The sequence below is a fragment of the Amborella trichopoda genome, chromosome 2 (assembly GCF_054954075.1).
Source record: "Amborella trichopoda isolate Santa Cruz 75 chromosome 2, AtrichopodaSantaCruz75HAP2 v2.0, whole genome shotgun sequence".
NCBI classification, from domain to species: Eukaryota; Viridiplantae; Streptophyta; class Magnoliopsida; order Amborellales; family Amborellaceae; genus Amborella; species Amborella trichopoda.
This window is the reverse complement of record NC_142337.1, coordinates 31,691,601-31,715,748: the sequence shown is the minus strand read 5'-3', so window position 1 is coordinate 31,715,748 and position 24,148 is coordinate 31,691,601. Positions and strand designations below refer to the sequence as shown.

Below are 24,148 nucleotides of genomic sequence, written 5' to 3'. Positions count from 1 at the left end.
GGTTTTGTCTTCTTCCCTATTAAGATACTAAAAACTTTACATTATCAACTATTTTTGTTTTCTTCTCTACGACATTTTTGAAACTTGATAAAATTTACTACTGAATTTTCAGAGTTTTCGATGGTGGCTCTAAAATCAATTTTCAACACCGACAATAAAATTTAAAACTAAAAAAATTATACAGATCTTGTGGATCTTTGAAGGGTTATATTTAAGGTGAAATAGACAGTCTAAACATTTGTTAAAATATCATTTTTAGAGTTTGAAATTTTTTTTTTTTCCAAAAATATAGTATTCAAGTTGATCCATGTAACCATTTTACCGTACTTAAACAACAATTTTCAGTTAATTCTTAGGTGAGGATTTTCTTATTTAAAAAGCTGCAGTCCTCTCAAATCATTTTACTTATGATTTAGCCGAAATTTAAATTTTTTATAACGTTTTTACAGCAAATTGACAAATAACGTTTACAAAAGAGCATGAAGCTTATTGCCGCTACAAGAGGTATTCTAAAAGTATATATAGGGGCAAAAGGTCGTAAGTGGCATAAGGGGTCTACATTGTACCCATCTCCTCTATTCACACATGTAGAGTTTGTGTGGAGCAAAGTAACACGTGGGAAATTAAAAGGACAGCTAACATATTTCTGCCGATGCCTTGCAACCATGAAATAGTACACCCGAGGTACTTTGAAAATGTAAGGGAGGATGGATAAATATTTTAATGCCGAGGGACCATCTTAAAAAAAGGTTCAATTAAAATATTCTGCTGGACGGAAATTAAGGCATTGGTACACCCGAGGGACCTTGAAAATATAAGGGAGAATGGAAATATATTTAAAAGTTCAATTAAAATATAAATATTTATGCGGGACGAGGAATTGGGACTTTTTAAGGAACTTAGCGCTCAGCGTTTGATAACAGCGAAATGGGGTATTAAGTGGAGAAAGTATCTCACCTTGTGAGCGTGTTTGATAGAAAAATAAAAAATAAAAAAATAAAAAAATGGGAACGCCCTTTTCCTCCGTTTACCTTGCACCTTCAATATCCCAACACTGAACGGCAAACTTTCACCCCTCGAAGCGCTCTCTCTCGCCGCGCTTGTGAGCTTCCTTCCCTTCTCTGTCCCATCCGAGCTTCTGTTCTCTCTCCTCCCTTCTTTGTTCTCATTCCGCGAGCATTCCTCGAGGAAGAGAAAGCCCGTGAAGCCCGTGAAAACCTAGGTGAATAACAGGAAGACGCCCCCTCGCTCCATCGCCATTTTACAGAGCTTGAAGAGATTTAAGCAATTGAGTTGTTATTTTTTTACTGTTTATTATGATGATAAACCCTAAAGGAGTGATTTAATTTGTTTGTTGCTATTGTGATAAACCCTAAATATGTGAGTTAACCTAATAATCCCTAAATCAGTTCGTTAAATTTTTGTTTGCTATTCGTTCTAATGAACTCCAAATCAATGAGTTATTATTATTATTATTTTTTTACTGCTATTGTTTGCTGATAAATCCGAAATATTTGAATTCACTCACCTAAATCATCTAAATCACCCAAATCAGTGAGTTTGAATTTCGTTTGTTGTTATTCTATATACTATTATTGATAAATTAGGGTTTTAAGAAATTAGGGTATTCTATATACTATTATTGATAAATTAGGGTTTTAAGAAATTAGGTTTTCTGGTGTGTTTGGTGGATCTTTCAGGCGTGGATGTAGTTGTAATTATCATATATTTCTTATTGGTTTTATTGTTTTGATGTTTGTTGGTGGTTGATCACGGTCTGCATTGATCTGGTTTTATTGGAGTTATTTTTACAGTAGATTGGGATTATATTTAGTTATTGATACATATTAAAAAATTTATATTGTTTTGTATTGGTTGTTTTTTCGTATTGGTTGTTTTTTCAATCTGATGCTTGCATATATTTCAACTGGATGGAAGTATTAATTTATTAGCCTTTTTTTTTTTTTTGCTTATTGTCTTCTTTAATCCTCGGATTTTTATTTGTTTTTTGTTGCATCCATATATTTTATTTTGATTTTCAATAGTTTTAGGCATGTTCTTCGCTTGGAACTGGTCCCCCAGTTGATGTTATAGTCTATTACTGTACTTTATATCATGATTTAGGTTTCTATATGTATTTTTTGTGCATTTTAATGGCATGTTAAGAGTGGCTTTATTATTTTAATTTATGTTTTTGTTCTGTAAGAAATCAGGGTGTTTGTATGGATTCTCTAATATTATGCGGCTGGATCTTACAGAAAATTGTTATTCCTTGGCACTGTTTGTTGTGTGATTGCATCTAATAAAAAAATTTCTTTCTTGAAAATAGAAAATTTATTTTCTTCTCTTTTATCTGTTTGAGTAGTTAAGATAAGAATTTTTTTCTCTTATCTTTTATAAGTCTGCCATGGATTTATTCAGAGGTTTGCATCTCTTTGCTTGTTATTAACAGAGAGAGAGAGAGAGCCATCTTTGACAATTGTTAGCAATAGAGGATGAAAATTTTTAGGGTTCTTCCAAGACTTCTGAGGAGTGGTGTTGCTTCACAGTCACGAAACCTCTTATCTCAGAGACATGCTTTCCTCTGTGGAGGTCATGTGATTCCGCAACTCGAACGACCTCTATACAAGGTTAGTCATGTTTCTCTTCTCTCTCTAAAGTTGATTAATGAGCAAGTTCGGTTTTGGAATGGTATTATTTGAGGATGTGTGGTTTCCTAATCCATCTTTGAGATGAGTTTTTATTTCTGATGGTATTTTGTAAAGCTAGATCTTTTGCAACTTTGATATGGGTATTGGTTTTTGATATTTTGTTGTTTGAAAAAGCTAGTGTCGTCATCAATCTTTGGTACTGTTCTTGATTATTGAATGGTTTTATTTGAAGAATTGGGATTTGTATGACTTTTTGAGGCAGTTCTTGATTCTCAAAATAGTGTTATTTGAAAAGCTTTGGTTTTTTATTTATCCTGAGGTCTGTTTTGGTTCCTGCAATTGTGTTGTTTGAAGTGCTAGGGTGCGATGTTTCATAATCTATGCTATGAGCTTTGGTTGTTGTAAGTAATTTTATTTGCAGATTGGGTGCTTTTATTTTCTAAATGAGATGAGTTTTCTATAGATGACAATCGATTAAAATTTCGTAATACGTTTATGCCTCACTTTTGAGACAGAAAAGTGTCATTTTGATATCTCAATGCATCATTATGGACCCAAAAAAAAGTCTATGCATCCGTAGAATGAACAAGACAAGAAGCGAGATCCTTAAGTCTATGGGAGCGAGATCCGATGTCAAAAGGTTCGATGTTTTGACTAGCAGGAATCTAAGCTCCATTATACAAAAAAAATGAGGTTGTAAGTAGAGCTAGTAGGAGTTCCCTTGGTTAAGGAATCGAGGTTTAAGTATGTTATATAACGGGGTCCCATCATATTCGGAACAAGGCCCATCTTTTGAGGAGTCGTGATCTCTGAGGTACGCAAGTGCCATTTACTAGGGATCCCATATCAAGTGCCCCCCACCCTTAACAAACAATTTATTTATTTTTGTGTGAATAACAACTACATCTTCGGTCTATGACACAAGTTTGGCTATTACCATTCCCTCTGAGTCCCCGACAACCCAGAAACCTATTGCCCAAGAGTCATCTTCTTCGAATGTAGTCTCCTCTGCTTCCATTGTTTCCCAAAGGCTGGCTTTCCGAAGGGGCAAGAGGACAAGATGAATTACTTTCTCTCTCTCTCTCTCTCTCTGTGATTGATGTAAAAGAAGCTTTTTAAAGCTTGAAATGGAAGCATATATTCTCATCTCACGACTGCAATCAGATTTAAACTCTAAAACAATAGGACATCATAAATATAAATTTTTTTTGAGAAATATATCATAGTTGCGGATATCTTGGTCAAGGGTGGCATTCCCCTCTTGGAATCTTGTTCCGGTGATCCGGGAGCTGGAGCCCGAGCGGTACTCACTTCCTGCCTTTTGGGGATCTTGATCCCTACATATTGGGATCTCGCTTCCTAATATAAAAGGATCTCGATCCTTGACTGCAAATGATCTTGATCCCTATCGATGGGGGATCATGACTCCTCAAAAGATGGGCCTCGTTTCGAATATGATGGGATCTTGGTCCCCTAGAAATTCTTTTGAATTTTTTCCTCCCCATCTGTCCCTGGTGAAAAATGAAAACCTATCGACTTTGCTGTCTCACTTTGTGTTAATCATCCTTGATCTATATAGTTACATATGAAAGCTAATCCTACTAGGAACTGCAACTGCCTATCAAGATTTTGCCTCTTGGAACTTGAATAATCAAGACAACTCTCCTACAATATATACACCTATACAACAAAGAATATAAGAAAATCATATATGCAATAGCTCTCTACATTGTAGGTGTAATTATCTCCGTTTCATAAATAACACAGATTACGTAATGCTCCACAGATATTAAGTTCCACCACCAACCTCCAAAACTTGAACGAAACAATGATTAGCATAAGTAATCAACAATTCAACATTAACAAAATTTTGATAAGCAATGATAGAAGAGAACTTCAAAATATTACAACAATTCACGTCAGAATAATAATATATTAGATTAAAAATAGTCAATAGCGTCCCCAATTATCACCTAAGCAGGGCAATGACACACAATTTATCACTTTATCGATAACAAGTGCATGATTATTTGATAATGAGATCTTTCCTCCTTGATAATTGTATTAATAATTTATTGCTAGAGAATATGTAAGAATTGTTGTAGTTCCAGTGTTTTAAAATGCAGCCGCATCATGCGGGATGCGGTGGGCACCGCATCTGCACAGACCGCATATGTGCTTTTGAGTTATGCGGCCGCATCAGAGCCACATCTGGCTGCATCGTTTTTGCAAAACAATTTCGATTGTGCCCCTCGGGGAGGGGCAAAATGGTCTTTTTGACCATAAAAAATTGGGTGAAACAGTTTGGGAGGGTATTAAACCTCCTAAACGATCATTTACAGCCACTTTTGTGGCTTTTTTGGGATCAAATCGAGCAAAAAAAAATTTAGGCGAAAATTATTTTTCATTTAGATCTTGGATTTGGGGATTGTTTGATGCTTGGATATTGATTAGAACCTTTTGATTGTTTATTTGGGGAAGTTTAGGTGAATTTGTGACAAGAAATCGAGGGTTTCAGAGGCCGTGAAGAAATTGAGCACTAAAATTGGGGATAGTGGATACAGAATCTCCGACAGCTAATAATTTTGGAGTTAATCATTAACCTAAAATGCCTACTATCACATATATCACCTCTATATTTTTTTCTATGCATTAACCTAATTTTTTAGATTTTTTAAATTTTTTTTTACATTTATGGACCGCATCGTCGCAATGCACCCGCATCTGGACCGCTTCGAGCTGCATCGTCGCATCGCCCCCCCCACCGCTTTTGGCCGCTTCCCGCATTTTAAAACACTGTGTAGTTTAGAAACTCCTCACTAATATCGCAAATCAAAATTCCAACCTGGTAGTGCTTATTTGACAAAGCTTGAGTAGTTCGCATCTAATAGAGATCAGTGTGCATGAGCTCATAAGCAACGCAAGTTGCAAACATCATCAAGGGACTCCGAGGGGGGAGGAGGAAGTGAGGAACTCTGTAGTTGACAATGGTTTTCATGATAAACATTGAATACCACCCTTTTCCTTGCATAACAATCCAGTGTCAGCAGCCAAAACCCAGCTTGGGACAATCATATTGCCAATGCATCTTGAGACCCAAGGATAGAATGATATAGGCCCACCACAAACCCTCTTTCCCTTTGTCTCTCTAAAGACACTCTCCCTTCACAAATCTCTATGAAATGAGGCAGCCCACCATTTTCCTCCACCAAACCCTCTTTTCCTCTCTGTCTAAAAACACTCTCCTTGCACAAACCCCTTTGGGAAGAAGAAGGAAATATGAACCATCTTCTCTCGCTAATTCGACCCATATATCTCTCTCTTCTCAAACCATTTATGGAATCTCTGCTAAGATGTTATGAGAATCCATAAAAAACCGGAAATGAGGAGCATGTACCAAATTCCAGCTGCAAAGCCATCATTTCTATAATATGAGAAACGAATCAAATGCAAAAACCCCATTATCCAAGACCCAAGAGCCCTTCCATTAAGGGCTGACTGCTGACAACCCAAAAGAATGCAAAACCAGTGTTGCATCTTTTTGAAAGTGATGCAAACTTGCATCTCTTTGAAAGTGGCGATGAAAACCATAGAGAAGAGCAGATTCTTCTTAAGAATGTGCGGTCCTTTGTATTGGTTCTTCCAATGAACTCGTGCTTGGAACTCTTGTTTGGAAAATCTTGGAGAGAGAGAGAGAGCTGGATCCTCTAATGAACTCTTGCTTAGATAATTTGACAGAGTGAGAGAGAGAGAGAGTAGAGGGGCTGTTTCCACTAAGGAATTCTTGTCTTGGAAAGGAGAGAGGGAGAGAAAGTGGAGGGGCAAGTGTAGATTAGGGAAGAAAAGATTGGGAGATGAGACCGTGGCAATATGAAAGCGGAGAGAGCAGTACGGATAAGAGAGAGAAAAAGAGAGGGTTTTATCTTTTTTGGTGTGATATAAACAAAGGGAAAGTAGTCACCAAAGAAAATCCTTGATGGGCTGTCCAAGTTAGTGGGCTGTTAGATTTTTTTCTTTGTGTGATTGACGGTTTATAAGTTAGTTTGATACACACCAACACCGTGTATCTATAAATCATAGGATCATTCCCCTATTTATACATGGAAGACAATTAATTAATTACAAGTTACAACCATTTGATGTGAAATTTGATAAATTGAAGTTTGAGCTTGGTCAATAGAATAAATCCAGCCATCTAATTTCGTATTCAATGGTCAAGATTAATTGTGACCACCTTGTACCAAAGATAAATGGTCTCATTGTATACTTTTCTTTTTTTATTTGGATTATGTTCTTGTACTACGAGGAGAGAAAACATGTTATTGTATAATAAAATTTGATACGCTCTCCAGAGTCCAGCCTAAATATGATGTGACATGAAGTCTATAGCTTGAATAGCAAACATTTATGGCATGGAGTATGGTGCGTGTGTAGCAACAATATGAACGTGTGTAGCAACAATATGAATGTGTTATATTACACATGCAACAATACATACAAAGTCTAGCCTAAACCCTAAATATGTTATGACAACAAGTATATTGTGTGCAGAACAAATATTTAAACATAACATGTTTAAGCAAGTACTATACTGCTTGTACAACAATACGAGTCTAACCCAACCATAAACTATAAACCTTAAACCCTAGTCCCTAATTGTATTGCTTGTTTGCAATCATAGTATCATACTAGTATAGTCTATTTTAATAACATGTTTAAGCATGTACCATATTGCTTGTGCAGCAATACGAGTATAACCCAACCCTAAACCATATACCTTAAACCCTAATCCCTAAGGGGCCGTTTGGGTACATGACAATCGATTACAAGGAAATATGACATTTCCACAGTTTGGGTACACTTTAGGGGCTATTTGGGTACGTGGAAAATCTATTACGTGATGACATTTACACTGTTTGGGTACACTTTAATAGTAAGGAAATGGAAAGGCATTACCCAAGATTTTCCCAAAAATCACGAAATCCATTACGCAATGCGTGGCGAGGGTGAAAAATCTATTACGAGGTTGACGGGTAATATTTGGAAACCCTATCCTTGCTTAAAAAAACATTTCCCTAAGTAGAAAGTGAAAGCAGGAGATATTAAAAGGGGAATCTAAATTGATTTGAACAGTTGTAGAACTTTATGAGGGATAATTTTCTACTGTAATCATAATATAAAAAATTTCTACATCCCTCTATCCCCAATTTGGGTTGTAACCCGCCATCAGCTCTCGTATAAAAACATAAATAATAAAAATAATAATTGGTAATCGATGAGAAATTACACAACACAATCATAATAAAAAATTTCACACAACATAATCCTCATAAGAGATTTGTAAAAGCTTAATTGAAATAAGCTACCTCTTTAGTCTCCTCCAATGCTTCAAAATTTTCTACACCTTCTAGTTTGCTAATCAAACTTCTTCCCATTTTTTAATTTGTACTATAAAGATTTTGATTTTGGTATCATAAATTTATTGCTTATTTGAAATTATATATAGAGAGACATTTGAAAGACTTCTATAAAAAATAAATAAAAATAATGCTTATCACATTAAAATAATGTTATTCCAATCATATTATTCTAATGACTTATGCTGAAACCAAAGTCTAATCATGTTAGCCAAATATATCCATATTTTTCATATTTGGATGGTAATGCATTTCTCATATTTCTTCTAGACATAGCCAAACAGTAGCTATGTATTTCCCAAGTTGCATCTAAATACTACCCAAACAGTGACAATCCTTTTGCAGGTAATGTATTATGCAGTAATGTATTACACCCGTAATATATTTCATAGACAATATATTTCACAGACAATATATTTCCAGGTATCCAAACGGCCCCTTATAGTAAGGAAATGGAAAGAGATTACCTGAGATTGTCTCAAAAATCATGAAATACATTACGCGCAGTAAAAGGTGAAAAATTTAATACGCTCTTGACGGGTAATCTTTAGAAATATTTCGCCTGTGTCTCTTTGCCCTACCCCAACTTAATAAAATACCAACGGCCTACTCGGTTTGCATAGTACTCGGTTTGAATAGGTGCTCCCTCCCTCTCTAAGCCCCTCCCCTCTCATGAACCCTAATAACTGGTTTGCAGCCCCTCCCTTCTCTTGAACCCTAATAACTGGTTTGCATAAGGTGTTCCCTCTCTCTTTAAGCCCGTCCCCTCTCTCTTGAATCCTAATTACTGGTTTGCTCCCTCTCTCTTTAAGCCTCCCTTCTTCTCATCTGTATTTTTTTTTTAAGCCCCCTTTATCTTTAAGCCCCTTCCTCTCCTCTGGACTTTATCCGTATTTTTTTTTTAAGCCCCTTTACTCTCACTCTCTCATCTGGATTTTTCTCTCCTTAGCATATCCATTCTCCTTAGCATGTCTACTCCTTAGCATATCTAATCAATGAGAAATGGATTTTTTCTAGCATATCCATTCTCCTTGGCATAATTACACAGCACAATTGTAATAAAAAAATTTCACCCAACATAAGAAATTACATAACACAATTATAATAAAAATTTTTACCCAATATAATCCTCATAAGAAATTAGTAAAAGCTCAATTGGAATAAGGTACCTCTTTAGTTTCCTTCAATACCTCAAAATTTTCTACTGTAATTACCAAACCTTCTAGTTTACTAATCAAACTTTTTCCCATTTTTTAATTTGTACCATAAAGATTTTTAATTTGGTATCATAAATTTATTGTTTGTTTGAAATTATATAGACAGACATTTGAAAGACTTCTATAAAAAATAAATAAAAATAAGGCCTAGGACAATAAAAACATGTTATTCCAATGGCTTATCATGTTGAAACCAAAGTCTAATCATGTTAGAAGATATGTGATTCTATGTAAGTGCCAAAGTCATGCAAAATAAGTAAGAAATTGTGTAATGATGACTTTACAATGGACAAGTTATTATTAGAAAATCTTTTTGGAATGGTGATGATGTTATTATTAAAAAATCTTTTTGGAATGATATGATGATGACTTTAATTCCGTATTTCAGTGGAATTTTGTGACAAAAAAAAGAAAAAAATGTTAGTCTATAGGCAAGTGTTGGTAAAATGTTAGTAATGCATTTCCCATATTTCTTCCAAACAGCCAAACAGTAGCCATGTATTTATCAGGTTGCATCCAAATACTACCCAAATAGTAACAATCCATTTGCAGGTAATGTATTACGCCAGTAATATATTTCACATACAACATATTTCCAGGTATCCAAACGGCCCCTAATTGTATTGCTTGATTGCAATTATAATATCATACTAGTATAGTTTATTTTAAAAACATGTTTAAGCATGCACCCTATTTCTTGTGCAGCAATACGAGTATAACCCATCCTAAATCATAAACCTTAAACCCTAATCCCTAATTGTATTGCTTGTGTGAAACCATACCAGTATAGTCTATTTTAAGGGCCCGTATGGATGTAACAAGTTCATAGTCACTGAAATTTTTTTTAGTAATACTGATTGTAATGAGTTTGCAGTTCATGTAATCATTTCAAATATGTAGCATGATCCATGAGAAACCTTATATTACTACGATCAACATTAGTTTAAATTAAATCAACTTTATCAATTGAGTTTATTATATAAAATACTAAATATATGTTAATGAGTATACAGTCCATAAACTCATTTAAAAAATTTACCATAGTCCAGGGTAAATCTTACTACAATATTATTAGCATTAATTTATTTCCACTAAAGCTATGTACCCTGGTATAAAGAATTCTAGTATTTTTATTATTAAGATTTCATTAATTATGTCTTTCAATTCTCAAAAATATTATTTTTTATCATTTGTAGCATTTAATATAACTCCCATTAAACAATTATTAAATCAATTTCTAGATTTGTTAATTTCTAGGATTTCAAAATTTATATTTATTTAACTAAGTTGTCTTATCAATTTCTATGTATTTTTTAAAAATTACGGATTTTATATTATTTAATTGTGTATGATATTATTAATTGTATTTTTCATATATTAATTTTTATTGTCTAAGATGCATGTCGAAAAATTAAATAGAAAATTTTTTTTTTTATTCTTTTTTGAAACAAACTTTATGCCTTTCAAAATTTTAAAAAAAATATTTTCTTTCATATCTTGCATTTAATGCAAATCTCATCAAATAAATATTGAATCCATTTCTAGATTTTTTAATTATTACGGTTTTAAAATTTATATTTTTTGGCCAAGTGGTCTAAATCAATTTCTATGTATATTTTCAAAATTATGGATTTTTTATTATTTAATTATATATTGTTAATAATTGTACTTTTCATATAATAGTTTTTATTGTCCAAGGTGTCATGTCCAAAAATTGTATAGTAAAAAAACTAAAACGAATTATATCCTTTCATATCTTGCATTTAATGCAAATCCAATATTGAATCCATTTCTAGGTTTTTTTAATTATTACAATTTCAAAATTTATATTTTTTTAACAAAGTTGTCTTATAAATGTTTTTTTTCAAAATTACAGATTTTATTTTACTTAATTATGTATTTTTAATAATTGTACTTTTAATATAATATTTTTTTTGTCTAAGATGTCAAGTCCAAAAATTAAATAGTAAAAAAAAATCTTTTATTGTTTTTGAACAAACTGTCTTTCAAAACTAAAATATTTTATTGTCTTTCATATATTGCATTTAATGCAAATCCTATCAAATAAATATTGAATCCATTTCTAGATTTTTTAATTATTACGATTTTAAATTTTATAGTTTTTTAACAAAGTTGGCTTATCAATTTCTATGTATATTTTCAAAATTACGGATTTTTTTTATATTTAATTATGTATTGATAATATTTGTTCTTTGCATATAATATTTTTTAATGTCTAAGATGTCATGTTCCAAAATTATATAGTAAAAAAAATCTTTTATTGGTTTTTGAACAGTGTTTCAAAAAGCGCTAGGCGGGTCCTAGGCAGCTTGGGGGGTCTAGGCCACCCAGCGTTTAGGCAAGCGCCCAGAACTTGGGCGGCCCAGTTAAATTCAAAATAGATTCCGTAGTTATGTCAGTATCAGTTATATGTATTGCAGTACATAATTCAAATTATACTACATATTAGCATTTAGCACACACTCCATAAGCATAACCGTAATTGTTGGCTCTTTAATACAAAAAAAAAGACCAAAATTGCCCCCACCGAAACTTATATTTGCCACTGGGTGGGGCGCAGCATAGGCGGGTTCTGTACCGCCCAGGTTCGACCGCCCAGATTGGACGCCTAGGCTTGGGCAATGAATCCAGGCCTTTCGGATCGCCTAGGAGTTGGGCGGTCCGCTTTTTGAATCACTGTTTTTGAACAAACTTTGTCTTTCAACAAAAACATGTTATTTTCTTGCATATCTTGCATTTAATGCATATGCCATCAATTAAATATTGAATCCATTTCTAGAGTTTTTAATTATTACGATTTCAAAATTTATATTTTTTTAAGTAAGTTAATCTTATCAATTTCTATGTATTTTTTGGAAATTACAGATTTTATATTATTTAATTATGTATTGTTAATAATTGTACTTATCATTTAATATTTTATATTAAGATGTCATGTCCTAAAATTTAATAATAAAAAATTGCTGGAATGATTTTTTTCTATGTTTTTTTGGATTATCAAGTTTTTCTTAGTTAAGGCTTAAAGCTCATGGCCTCATGCTCTAGTGTCCATGAATTTCCTTAAGGGCTATAGAAAGAGTAATAGACTCTTGTCATCAGAGAACTCTCAAGGCTCAACTCAGCATAACAGTGTATTGTCACCTGCATATTGTGCCCACTAATTCCATATATCAGCCTATAGCATCCCTCGAATTCCCTCCTTGAATCAATTGAAGGCCAAGTTCTATGTTTCCAAGCGAGTGGAAGTCTATCTCTGTCAGAAATTCAGCATAACAGTGTTGGTATTGGTTCATGACTTCATACTCTATTGCAGGCAAGGTCTGTCTTTGTGCAATTACATTCATGAGCTTTATTTTTTATTCATCATATGTTTGAGGTTAATGAAGTTGGTCTCTAAGTTCGTGGATCATAGAGGGCATTCTGTCATCCGAAGTTAGTACTTAGTTCTGTGATCCCAAAGTTCAACTATGTGTTTGGAACTTTGGATCACAGTTTTGTCTTGACAAATTGGGTTCATCACTCTCTTGGCGTAGTGTTGTTTTTTTTGTTTCCTTTAATCCTTTTGAATGCCTACATGTAATATGCACTAAGGCAACCAAGATGAAAGGCCCTAGTGGCTTAATAATAAATCTATTTTCAAGACCTTGCATTCTCGTTTTTTCTCACTTTTTTTGTGAGGGACTTTCTAGCAATAAAGTTCTTACATGTGTTGATCATTTTGATAATTCTAAGGGATGGATTGTTCGTACTTCTATTTTTAAAGGGTATGGTTTGTAGACTTTGTACAAGGTTGATGCCCTAAACAATTAAAGTGTGTGTGTTTATATATATATATACATGTAGTTCATATATATGAGATATCTCCCATGTCGCTCCCTGAGTGCTCCCACGATCTAAGGGTTGGGAACTTTAGCCAAGTGCCGATCCCAAGCACCCACACACGCACCCACACCCACACCCACACCCGCACTTGCACCCGCTCTCGCTCCCAACAACTATGAAATATATATTCTCACAACTAAGAGGGGTGGCTTACACAATAGGACTTAATAAAACAATGGGTCTCTCTAGACTATGTCTAGTTCAAATTACGAATCTAAAATAATGGAACTTCGTGCTATGCGAAAAAAGGGTTGGATTCTAACATCATGGAACCTATGATTCCTAAATAATAGGAACTCAATGGCAATTTCTGACCTATTAGCATCCGTTAATGAAATTAGAACCCGCAAACATAGAATCCAAGATTTTAATATGCCAAAACCTTGGACTATGGTTGATGGGAGAGGGGATCTATTTCGAAATGGAACTGGATTCCACTGATGGATGGAATGTGGTCCCCTTTTTTGGGAGTGAGATCCCAAAATCGAAAAAATGGGGTGCAAGATCCCTTGCCGAAACTGTGGGATCGAGGTTTCGAAGCGAGATCATCACTCTACCCACAAGGTTCCCTTAACTCAGAGAGAAAATTCAATTGAATGCAATGGAAAGTGACAACATTTATTAAAGCACCTATTGAGGTGCTTGAGCTCCTAGGAACGATAGGCAGGGATTGTGCAGGATAGATGCTTATTTGTGTCGGAACGTCTGTATTTGATGTGGCATAATAGTCACCTAAATAGAAATCACGTTGGATGCTGTAGTCATCCTTAGAGTACCCATATATTGTTTTATATTACCAGTTAGTAGAGATGTAAATGACAATGGCATAGCTACTTTATTCACTTACTCATATTCCATTATAACATATGGGAAAAGGAGAATTGCATCTAAAGATACACCAGTCAATCTAATTTCTCTTAGAGTTTGCAAGTTGTACTATTGATATTTTTGACCATTGTATGGTTGTCCCCCATGGAAAGGAACATAAGATGCAAGCATGTTTGTACCCTCTTCTGTGGGCCTTAATTATGAAATTGATTAAGGACTGAATGGATATGTGATATAGTTACTGCCATTCCCATTGTTTCATGTTTGTTTGATTATATTTTGTGTGCTTGATTGATCCTCAGTTGGTTAAAGTGTTAGTCTTTCTTGTTAGTCAAAGTGCTTGTCTTGCCTGTTATTACTTTTTTGCACTTCGATCTCATGACAATAAAATTAGTATGAACTCATTTCTGTTTTCTTGGTGTGCATCCATGGGATTAGGTTTCCTATTTATCATCGCGAGTTTTGTGCCACTCCCACATTGGGACTTTTGCTCGACATCACTCCTGGTTTTCGTCATCTGCATCACCTCAGACAAATCAGAAGGAGACCAGCCAGGTTGTAGATGAAACAACAACTTCTAAACACAATGATAAGACCTCTGAGAACATTTCTCATGATAAGAACGAAGCCGAGTCGACAAAGAAAGAAGGGAGCAATGGTGATGCTGCAGCACATGTTGGAGAGTCAGGTTCTCATGTTGAAACTGACCTTTCAAAGTCAGATTCTGGCAAGAAGAGGAGGAAAAGTACTAAACGAATTGCACTTTCTGATTCAGATGCTGAGGATGAATTATCTGTTGATGATCTGGTTAAACTAGTAGCTGAAAAGGAGGAGTTACTGAAGGAAAAACAAAAGGAAATTGAAAAGATGCAAGAAAAAGTTCTTCGTAGCTATGCAGAGATGGAGAATATTATTGAAAGGACAAAGCGTGACTCAGAGAATTCAAAAACGTTTGCTATTCAGGTTAGCATTCTTGAAGCGTGGGATCCCAATTTTCATGCATTTTCTTTATGCAAGTGTTTGGAATAGTCAAAGTAGGCTGAATGGGCAATATATGGCATTCATGCTGCAAGTGTTTGTTTTAGCAATATATGCTGAGTGGACAGTATGTGTTAGTTTTTTCCCCTAATGTTCTACTTGAAATGGGCTGTAGAACTTTGCAAAGGGCTTGTTAGATGTTGCAGACAACTTGGGGAGAGCATCCTCAGTTGTTAAAGTTGACTTCTCAAAGATTGATCAGTCTAAGGACTCTGTTGGTGCTGTGGCACTACTTAAAACCCTTCTAGAAGGAGTTGAGATGACTGAGAAGCAACTTTCAGAGGTAATTTGTATTTTGATTTATGCAATACTCATGGTAATGCTTCTTTTTCTCCCATCTATGTAGTGAAAGGAAATGGCTAGCCTACAGTGTGTAAATTCCAATACTTCAGTTTTGGACTAGGTTACTTTGGCCTTCATTAAAGATTATCAATATTGATGGGAGACTCTTATAGGAAAGTTGCTCAATAAAATCATTGGTATAAAACCTCTCTCTCTCTCTCTCTCTCTCTCTATATATATATATATATATATATATCTTGTAGTTTTTTTTTTTTTTTGGGGAGGGGAGGGAGGGGGGGTGGTTATCATCAACTTGAAATTTATACTTATTCTCAAAATTTTTTTTCCTGAAATTTGTTGCTTGAAACTCATGACTTTTAGTGCTTATGACATACTATGCGATTCATTAACTCTGAAATACTGACTCCTTTTAACCTATTTAAGGTTGGCAATAGACCATGCGAGCTCTAGCCCTAGTCCGGCCTTGACTGGCTAATGAGACCCTAGTGCAGGCTCTGAACTTGCCCTGTTTAAGTCGGGTGGGGCTGGCCAGACCTTATAAATCGAAAGAAAACAAAAAGTAAAAAGGGTTGGGAGGGGCCAAGCCAGGCTTATTGTGGCGCAGTCCCAAGGCTGGCATTCAAGCCACATTTTGTGGCCCAGGCCCTAGTTTTTCGAGGCCTGGCCGTGCTTCCCGACCCATTGTCAGTCCTAATTGCTACATTGGTTACCTCCCAAGAAAATGATCGTGATTGTGGCTTGATGATCCCAACTATCTTCCATCCACATTTATTGTGGTTCAACTTCGTCCAAGTCCATGTAATAGTTAGAAAGGGAATCACAAGATTGAAACGTTTGTGTTCTAACTCATACCAACCGAAACCTACAAGAAACGAAGGAATGAATTTGGCATAATCATAACTGATGGGATTGGAAGCGGGATATGGATTGAGAGCAGGGAATGGTGAATGGATAGAACCCTATGGTTGGGAGCGCCACCCATAAACTGCATACACGAGGGATCTAGATCCCAACCTTTTGGAGATTTAGATCCTGACCTTTTGGATCTTGATCCTAAAAATAGGAGGATCTTGCTCTTGACCTTGAGTATCTATAGTTTAGAATTATATATGCTCTTTAAAGTAGGGATCTCTTTATTTAAAGCTAGCAAGCAGTGCAACTATATTAAAAGCTAGCTTTATATAAAGAACATGATCAGTTTAGTCATTATCTTGGTCTTTAAGGTCGGGGGATTGAGATCCCAAAATTTTAAAATCAAGATCCCTTGAACATCCCTTTCCTGTAGTGCCTTCCAGAGCGGGATTGCACTTAGGTTGGGACCAACAACTATGTGGTCCATCCCTCTGCTTTCCTTTGCAATGCGCATATTGGGTAGAATCATATCTCAGTGCATGAGATTCGTCTATATGGATTTTATACTTAATTGCAAGCTGAAGAAAAGTAAGAAAATGAAGGTGATTCTCTTTGGGTCACATCTAACCACTAGGGCAGTGTGCTTATTTCTCCCTTTTGAGTTTATGGGCACATATGATTTTGTATAACTGTGAAAACCATAAATGCTGTCATGTACTGGGATATTTAATCCACCTCTAGCAACCATACTCACATGTGCATTTTGTGCTAAAGCTTAGTCAGACTTGCATGTTGCAAACTTGTTATCGTGAAGCTTTTTTCTAGGGTCTAATATCCAAGTTATCCTATGGAAATTGGCATAGAAACAATCCTCTATCGGATATTTTGGATTCTGAGCAAGAGCCTCAATTTTTAGGTTTTGGATTTAGGCTCTCTGCATCATCCATCAATCTAAAGTTTTGGATTGAGGTTTTGGATTTAGCCCCTTGACAAAAAGGACTGTGATTCTAATGGCCTTTTCGACCTCGAGCATAGTAAATGATCTCTTTCCACATGCAACCTTGTATTTATCACCCATGTTTACCATCTGTGGGCCATCTGTTTCTGATGCTATTTTCCTAATCACTATTCGTTTGGACTTGCATTTATAAATTTGACGATTTGATGTCTTGAATACCTAGACTTGCTTGGTCCTTGGGCCTACGAGCCACATGTTACTGGCTTTGTTCCAAAAGGCGGACCACCTAGCGTTTAGGCGGTAAAATAGGCAGCTTTGTCCCTGGGTGGCCGCCTAACCAACTGGGCACCCACTTAGGCGGGTGCCTAGCGCCTAGCCTTGGGCGGCTGTCTAGGCCCTAAATGCCCCTCGTTGAGGGACACTTTTGGGTTTGATAAAAATAAGATTGTAAAAAGTGCGGTTTAGGTTCATTTCAAACATAAACCCTAATAGAGGCCATTTTAAAGAGAAAGAAATATCAAAAAACTAGTTTTTTGTGATTTCCATAGGATTGAGGGGTTTATGAAAGTTACGAGTAATCAATCTAAACATCAAGAAACTAGTTTTTTGTGATTTTCATAGGATTGAAGGGTTTTTCAAAGTTACAAGAAATCAATCTAAACATCACCCATTAAGATTAGATTTAGTTTTGGAGGTTTTATAAGTCTATTAGAGGGTTTTTTGTGTATGGACTATGGAGTGCATGTAGTTTGGATTATTGTATGGAGTATGGAGTATGGATATGGTCTAATACTCTAATGCCTAATGGTTTGAAGTTTAAACTTAAAAGTTTGATTTTTGAATTTGAAATGCATGGAATTATGGACTAAAATATGTATCAATATGCATTTTTAAATTTTGTTTACAAAATATGACATTAAAACACCTTTTTATTCTATTGGGTCGCCCCAGGTTCTTGGCGCCTACCTAGGCGCTGGGCCACCTGGACTACCTCGGCGGCCTATCTGCTGCTCGACATTTTTGGGAACATTGGTTGCTGGTGATGGTGGAATCTATAGTTAGATTTTCATTACTCCAAAGATAGCTTCTCAGTTTGATAACATATAGGCCTAATCTAACATCAAATTACTTGAATTTCAATTATCCGGAGGATGCCTTATAAAAGGTGTACAACTTTTTTTTTCATTCATTAGAAACCCAAACAAAGAAGTGAATATGGTAACCCAAAATGATATATATGTAAAAACCATATCAGATTACGCTTATTTAATCGATCAGCAGCATTTGCAATCCTATGGAGGAACATGAAATAAACAGGGATTCTGGCCAATTTAGATTTAATGATGATATAATGCTCCATATCAATGGAAATAATTTGCCTTTCCAAGTAGCTAGCATCCTGGTCACCTTTGAGACCACTTGATCCTAATGCACCAAATATTTTTATGGAGGTTGTTGAGATTACTTGCTTGAAGAAACATTAACCTTTGATGCAGGTGCATGAGAATTCCTCGAGTGACACATATTCCGCTTGTTTTGCCCAAATTCAAGGCATCCCTTGTACCAATACCCTAAATGCGTCAAATCTTGTTTTCCAATATCAATTTCACTGGCCTTTTTTTATGTAATTCACAATATTTTTCTGGCTTCTACACCTTATTTGCTTTTCAAAGGGATTTTCTTTTACTATAAGAAACACATTTTAATTTTGTATGTTTGATAGTTTTTTCTGTTTCTATTCAACATCTCTTTAAATAAAATAGTTCGCTGAAGGTTTTTATTGGTCCATGAAGCATTTTTACATAAAAAAATTCATAGGAGCAGAAGGTTTGTGACAAGCCATCCTACCCTACTGGTTTAGATGTTTCAATAAATGTGAGGATTTGAGCCTTCCTGATCAAGTAGTTCTATTATTTTTCCCCTTCAAGTGGTTCTTTCAAACCTGCTGCGAGGAGGGCTTGTGGCAACATACCTAGTGCTTGCAGGAGAGACTGCAAATACGTGTTGTCTGGCTATATGAGCTTTCCCTACTGGTCATGATGCTTGTTGAAAAATTAGAACTGCTGTCTAAGTTTGTATATAATACTGTGATGTCATATTAGGCGATAAGGTCACTATGTACAACTCCCTGCAGAGTTTCCTCGACTTGCTTGATGTCTTTGTGCCATATTTTGCAGTGGCAGTTAGTTAGCGACCTATTTAATTATTTGAAGATTTAACTTGAAATCTGCCTAGGTTGTTTTCCTTTTAAAAATGATAACTATTTTATTAAATTATAAGAAAGAGGGAGTATGAAGAGGGTTAGTTTATCAACTGTATTACATATTATCTGCATGTGTTCTGCATTATAGACATCTGTTCTTTGTTATTCACTTTGAAGGTCATCTGTTTGTCTCGTTTGCGAAATTTATGGCATCGTTTGTTATGTTCTTTTCATTTTCATGTGAGTTTGTAAGCATGTTGTGTTGATAGTATGTGTCTTATGCATGTGAACTTATGGATTCTGTTAGAAAGTGGATTATGTAGCTTAATAACGGCTGTTGCGCTCTTATACTTCCCAGGTGTTGAAGAAATTTGGAGTGGAGAAGTTTGAACCTTTAAATGAGGCATTTGATCCCAATAAGCATCTTGCAGTTTTCCAAGTTCCCGAGCCCTCAAAGCCGCCTGGTATTGTTGTTCATGTTTTAAAGGTATGAATTTGACACGGTCTTGTTTACTCTCAGTTCTCACTAAATTATATGCATTTTATGTTTCCATATATACATACTTATCACTTTCATAAGGATTCTGTATCACCAGAGTCTAATTGATACTTTGACTTGTTATCAATTACCAAATAGAAAAAGAGGTTGTTACTTTGATTTCTGTGTGATTGCTTTGTATACTACCTTTGGCTCTTGCTGTAATAGCTTAAATCGGTAAAATGTCAAGTATGTTGTATTTTCCATTGGATGTGTTTATGTACCGACTTGTGAGTTAGAATGTTTGAGTGGGACATTCAAGGATTTTACTTGTTTAATGCATTGTCACTGATGTAATCACTCTGGCTGGTTAGACCTCCAAGTTCTAATCACAATTATATCAAAAACCTTTGAATTCCTTGGATTATTTCTTGGAGCGGCTGTTGATCTCCTATATAATTGTGTATTGAGATCTTTTCGAATTCCTTGATTCATCTGCGAAATTCTCAGATCTTAGTAATACAGTTAGAACCGTTGGAGTTAATTCTTTATTAGTGTTATTAAATGTGATGGAGGACCACAGGGATGGATCCCTAAAATTAGGTATTTGGGGTTTGGTAAAGAATGATTTGGCTAATGACAATTAGGTTCGGGCATTGGCGTGGGTGGATGAGCTTATGCGAGTCTAGGGTCATTGGCATGCATTTGGGTTCGTCTATGGTTTGATGTAGATGGTGAGGGTGTGGAGCTTGGTTTTGGTTTCTTGGAGGTAGCATGGAAGGGTGGTATGGTTTAAGGATTGAATTGAGAGCTGTGGCTGGTAATGGTGTATGATGGGTGATGGCATATGGGGTTTAGGGATTGATGAGAATGGTGGATGTCTGGGGTTGTGGATTGTGATTGAGATGTATGGAGTGTCAGATTGAGAAGAGACGGATGAAATGCTCATGGGACAAACAAAATAGCTTGAGGACCGAGTTATGGGCATAGAATGAGCACCACAGCAAAGCTATGGTTTTTGAAGTCAGTGTCACCAGAGGGGGATCAATTCATACCACCAATAAATTGCAAGAAGCAACTCTTATTCTGTTCTTAAAAGCATGAATCTGGCATAGGAGTTGGCCTTTACATTTGTATATGTACATGTTCACGACTCCTAATTTTAAGCATGGGTTTGGCCATAGGCCTTGGCCTTTACATTTATATTTATACAGGTTCTCAACTCCTAATTTTCTCTTACATGGGTTATGAATAATATACCAATCTTGACTGGGGGATCAATTCACACCACCAATAAATTGCAAGAAGCAACTCTTATTTTCATTTATCAAAAGAATGGATCTGGTCATAGGCGTGCCCTTCGCATTTATATTCATGCAGGTTCTGATCTGAACTCCTACTATTTTCCTGCATGATTTATGAATAATCCTAATCTTCACTCCTATTTTTAAAAGGAAATCCAACTAACATGTAGAAATTTAACCAACCCGGAAAATTAAGTCAAAAGGAGATGAAAATTATAACCTCCAAAGAAAATTTAAATACAATATGGAGAACAAACACAATAGAATATGGAGAGTAGAACCAAAGTAGAACGCGCATTGGACTCATGCCCCAATTTACATGCTTCTAAAGGTATGTTCTTCTTTTTGCTTGTACCTTCCTTTTCCCTGTACATCTTGACATTAGAGACAGACCTAAAAACTCATCTCAGCAGGCTCCATGACCTGATCCAGTTGACCAAGTCACAGATGAAAAATTAGAACAAATGTAAACATCAAAAGTTCCTTAAAAATCACAGATCCAATAAAACATAATATGATATTATATTTTTAAAAAGATAGTAAATGAAATAAAAAAAAAGATAGTAAATAATTATACTGTTTTGGGTGTGCTAATTTCCATCTTTGTGCTCTTCAAATAATTTTTCCCTGAGAAAAAATTCAGGTTTTACAAGTTTTCGCACTATGGATTGGATATCCATAAAAAGTCATGGATCTTTTATTTATTTCTTGGCTCTTTGGGAGAATATGAGTTTCTAAGTATGTGGGCTGGAATAAGGGTTCAAACATCCAAATGACTTCGACAGGTCTTATATTTCCTTAAGAAAACAGAAATCTTATTCGGGTTCTGTTTACCTTTCTAGAGAAGGAAATAAAGTTCAGACTCAAAAACAGTTAATGACTCGATGGCTGCCTCTATAGACTCATTCAAGTCGTTTAAAGAAAAACATTTCCCTTGAAGCTCTGATATATGAATATACTAATGATCATTGAGTCTAAGTGTAAATTTTTACGAGATAAATGAGAAAAGCATGTTTCAGGTGGCATTGCCCCCCCTGGCTCTGTAAACTTTAATGTTTTACTTGTAGGCTTGTTAGCAGTCCCGGCCTGATGAGGGCTGAAATCATTTAAGTAGGCCTGGCTTGAAATATTACCTATGAGGTCCAAATCCCAAAACTCAGACCTGGCCGGGCCTTTTGCATATGTGGGTTTGTAGATGTAGGAAAAATATTTATTTTAAAAGCTTATGAAATAATTTGGCTGGGCCCGAGCACAAAAATATGCTGGGCCTGCCAAAGCCCGGCCCATACTGGGCCATGGGCTTACCCAGCCAAACTGGGTCCCAATTGAAAGCCTGCCGGCCATCCCAGCCCCTTAACAGCCCCTGTTATATCTTCCCACTTACAGTTGCTAGTAATGAAGTTAATTATAAACTGAACAATAGTAAAATGGTTATTACTTTTCTGTGGGAAATAAAATGATTATTATTACTTGTTAAGTGAGAAGAGCAATAGACCTCATAATAGAAAGATTTATTAGTTAATGGAGTCGAACAATAGAACTTAATATGGCTTAATTTTATATTTCTATTGTCCTTTTCGAGCTTTTAAAAAAGTCTTGCTATTATCATTGACACGTGGACCAATAACTGCAATTACTGTTTTCTTTTCTTCATGCTATTTAAAACTTGGGTGCAGTTTATTTTATCGACTCAGTCTTTACCTTTCTTGCAGTCTGGATACACACTTTATGATCGGGTTATGCGCCCTGCTGAAGTTGGTGTTACAGAGGCTGTAAGCAATGAGGCAGAAGGAAGTTCAGAGGCATGAAAAATATTTGGGTCTTGATATTTAAAATATTTTCCATATAGTTTATTTATTTGGGAAACCTGTATATTGAGTAAGATATTGAGCTTTTTTTCTATTTTGGTTGAGGTTGTCTCTCAAATTTTGCTAACATTTAGGATAGGCTTATTTAAACTAAATCATGTGTTTTGCACCGTGGGCAGTGGAGGAAAGTTACGGTTTTGTAGACAGATATGTAGAGCACTGTAATTTTTCTGCCACAATTTTGGTTGCTTGCATTTTAGTTTTTATGTTCATTCTTTTTACCAGTAGTGGTGATCTTGATCTCAGTTGTTTAGTTGGACAGAAAATAATTCTTTTTGGTTAGCACCAATTGTATTTGAATGTATTCTAGCAAGATTGTGTATGGGTTTTAATTTATGGATCTGTTCAAGTCTGGGAGCTCTCTCACTTTTGAGCTTTGAGTGTGTAATGCTGAATATATGTGGTGGGACTTTTGTACACAGCAGGTGCTTTTTCTTCATTGTGATTACATTTTCTACTTATTTTTCACTTTTAGTACGACTGGTATGCAATGGGTTGGCCGGCCTGCAGTTAGTAAAACAAATTCTTTAGTGGCTTTGTTTTTTATTTTTTATTTTTCCCGAAACGTTAACTCGGATTTCATTTGAGGAAATGAAAGTTGCAATTACAATGAAAGCATAGAAAGCAAATTCAAACAAGGAGGTACTGCAAATCGGAGATCAAATGCCTCTACAAGTTGATAGCTCGGGAGTGATTGAAATGAAGATATGATACTGAAGTCGAACAACTCCATTTGGCCATAAACTCTTCTTTCCTTCAAAGGACATTCAGGTACCTTACCTACCTAGTGATTCATTGGGGAAGCTTTGAATTAATGAGATGAAGGAACAGAATATTTCAAATTTCTATGAATCTCTATGATCATAAAGGGCTGATAGATATGTATGGGAGGGGGCACATCCAATCCCTGTTCGTACTTGAGAATAGAAGGTTAGGAAGCTAGAGCTTTCAAAGGATTGAGCCGCCCCTTGCTTCTTTTGCATGGGCATCTGCCTCCCTTTTTTGTTCCCTGTTGATATGCTTGAATGGTACCTTACGTTCTTGTAACTCAAAAGAATTTCATCCATAATATTGCTCCATGCCCATGATGGTTGATCTGGAAATTTCAACCAATTTATAATTTTGGCT

At 35.5% G+C, this 24,148-nt stretch overlaps 1 protein-coding gene across 2 annotated transcripts; it reads left to right on the top strand.

The window, feature by feature from the left end:
- Positions 1-1,066: 1,066 nt before the first annotated feature.
- LOC18421651 (grpE protein homolog 2, mitochondrial) lies at positions 1,067-23,372 on the top strand. Of its 2 annotated transcripts, XM_011630559.3 has the most exons (7): positions 1,067-1,222; positions 2,453-2,630; positions 14,455-14,704; positions 14,792-14,979; positions 15,170-15,337; positions 19,729-19,857; positions 22,865-23,372. In XM_011630559.3, exons 2-7 carry the CDS (start codon positions 2,496-2,498, stop codon positions 22,958-22,960), a joined length of 966 nt encoding a protein of 321 aa, XP_011628861.1. In that variant the 5' UTR covers positions 1,067-1,222; positions 2,453-2,495; the 3' UTR covers positions 22,961-23,372. The 2 variants fall into 2 exon arrangements, with proteins under 2 accessions (XP_011628861.1, XP_020517184.1); XM_020661525.2 differs by having other exon boundaries at positions 14,455-14,979.
- The last annotated feature ends 776 nt before the right edge of the window (positions 23,373-24,148 follow it).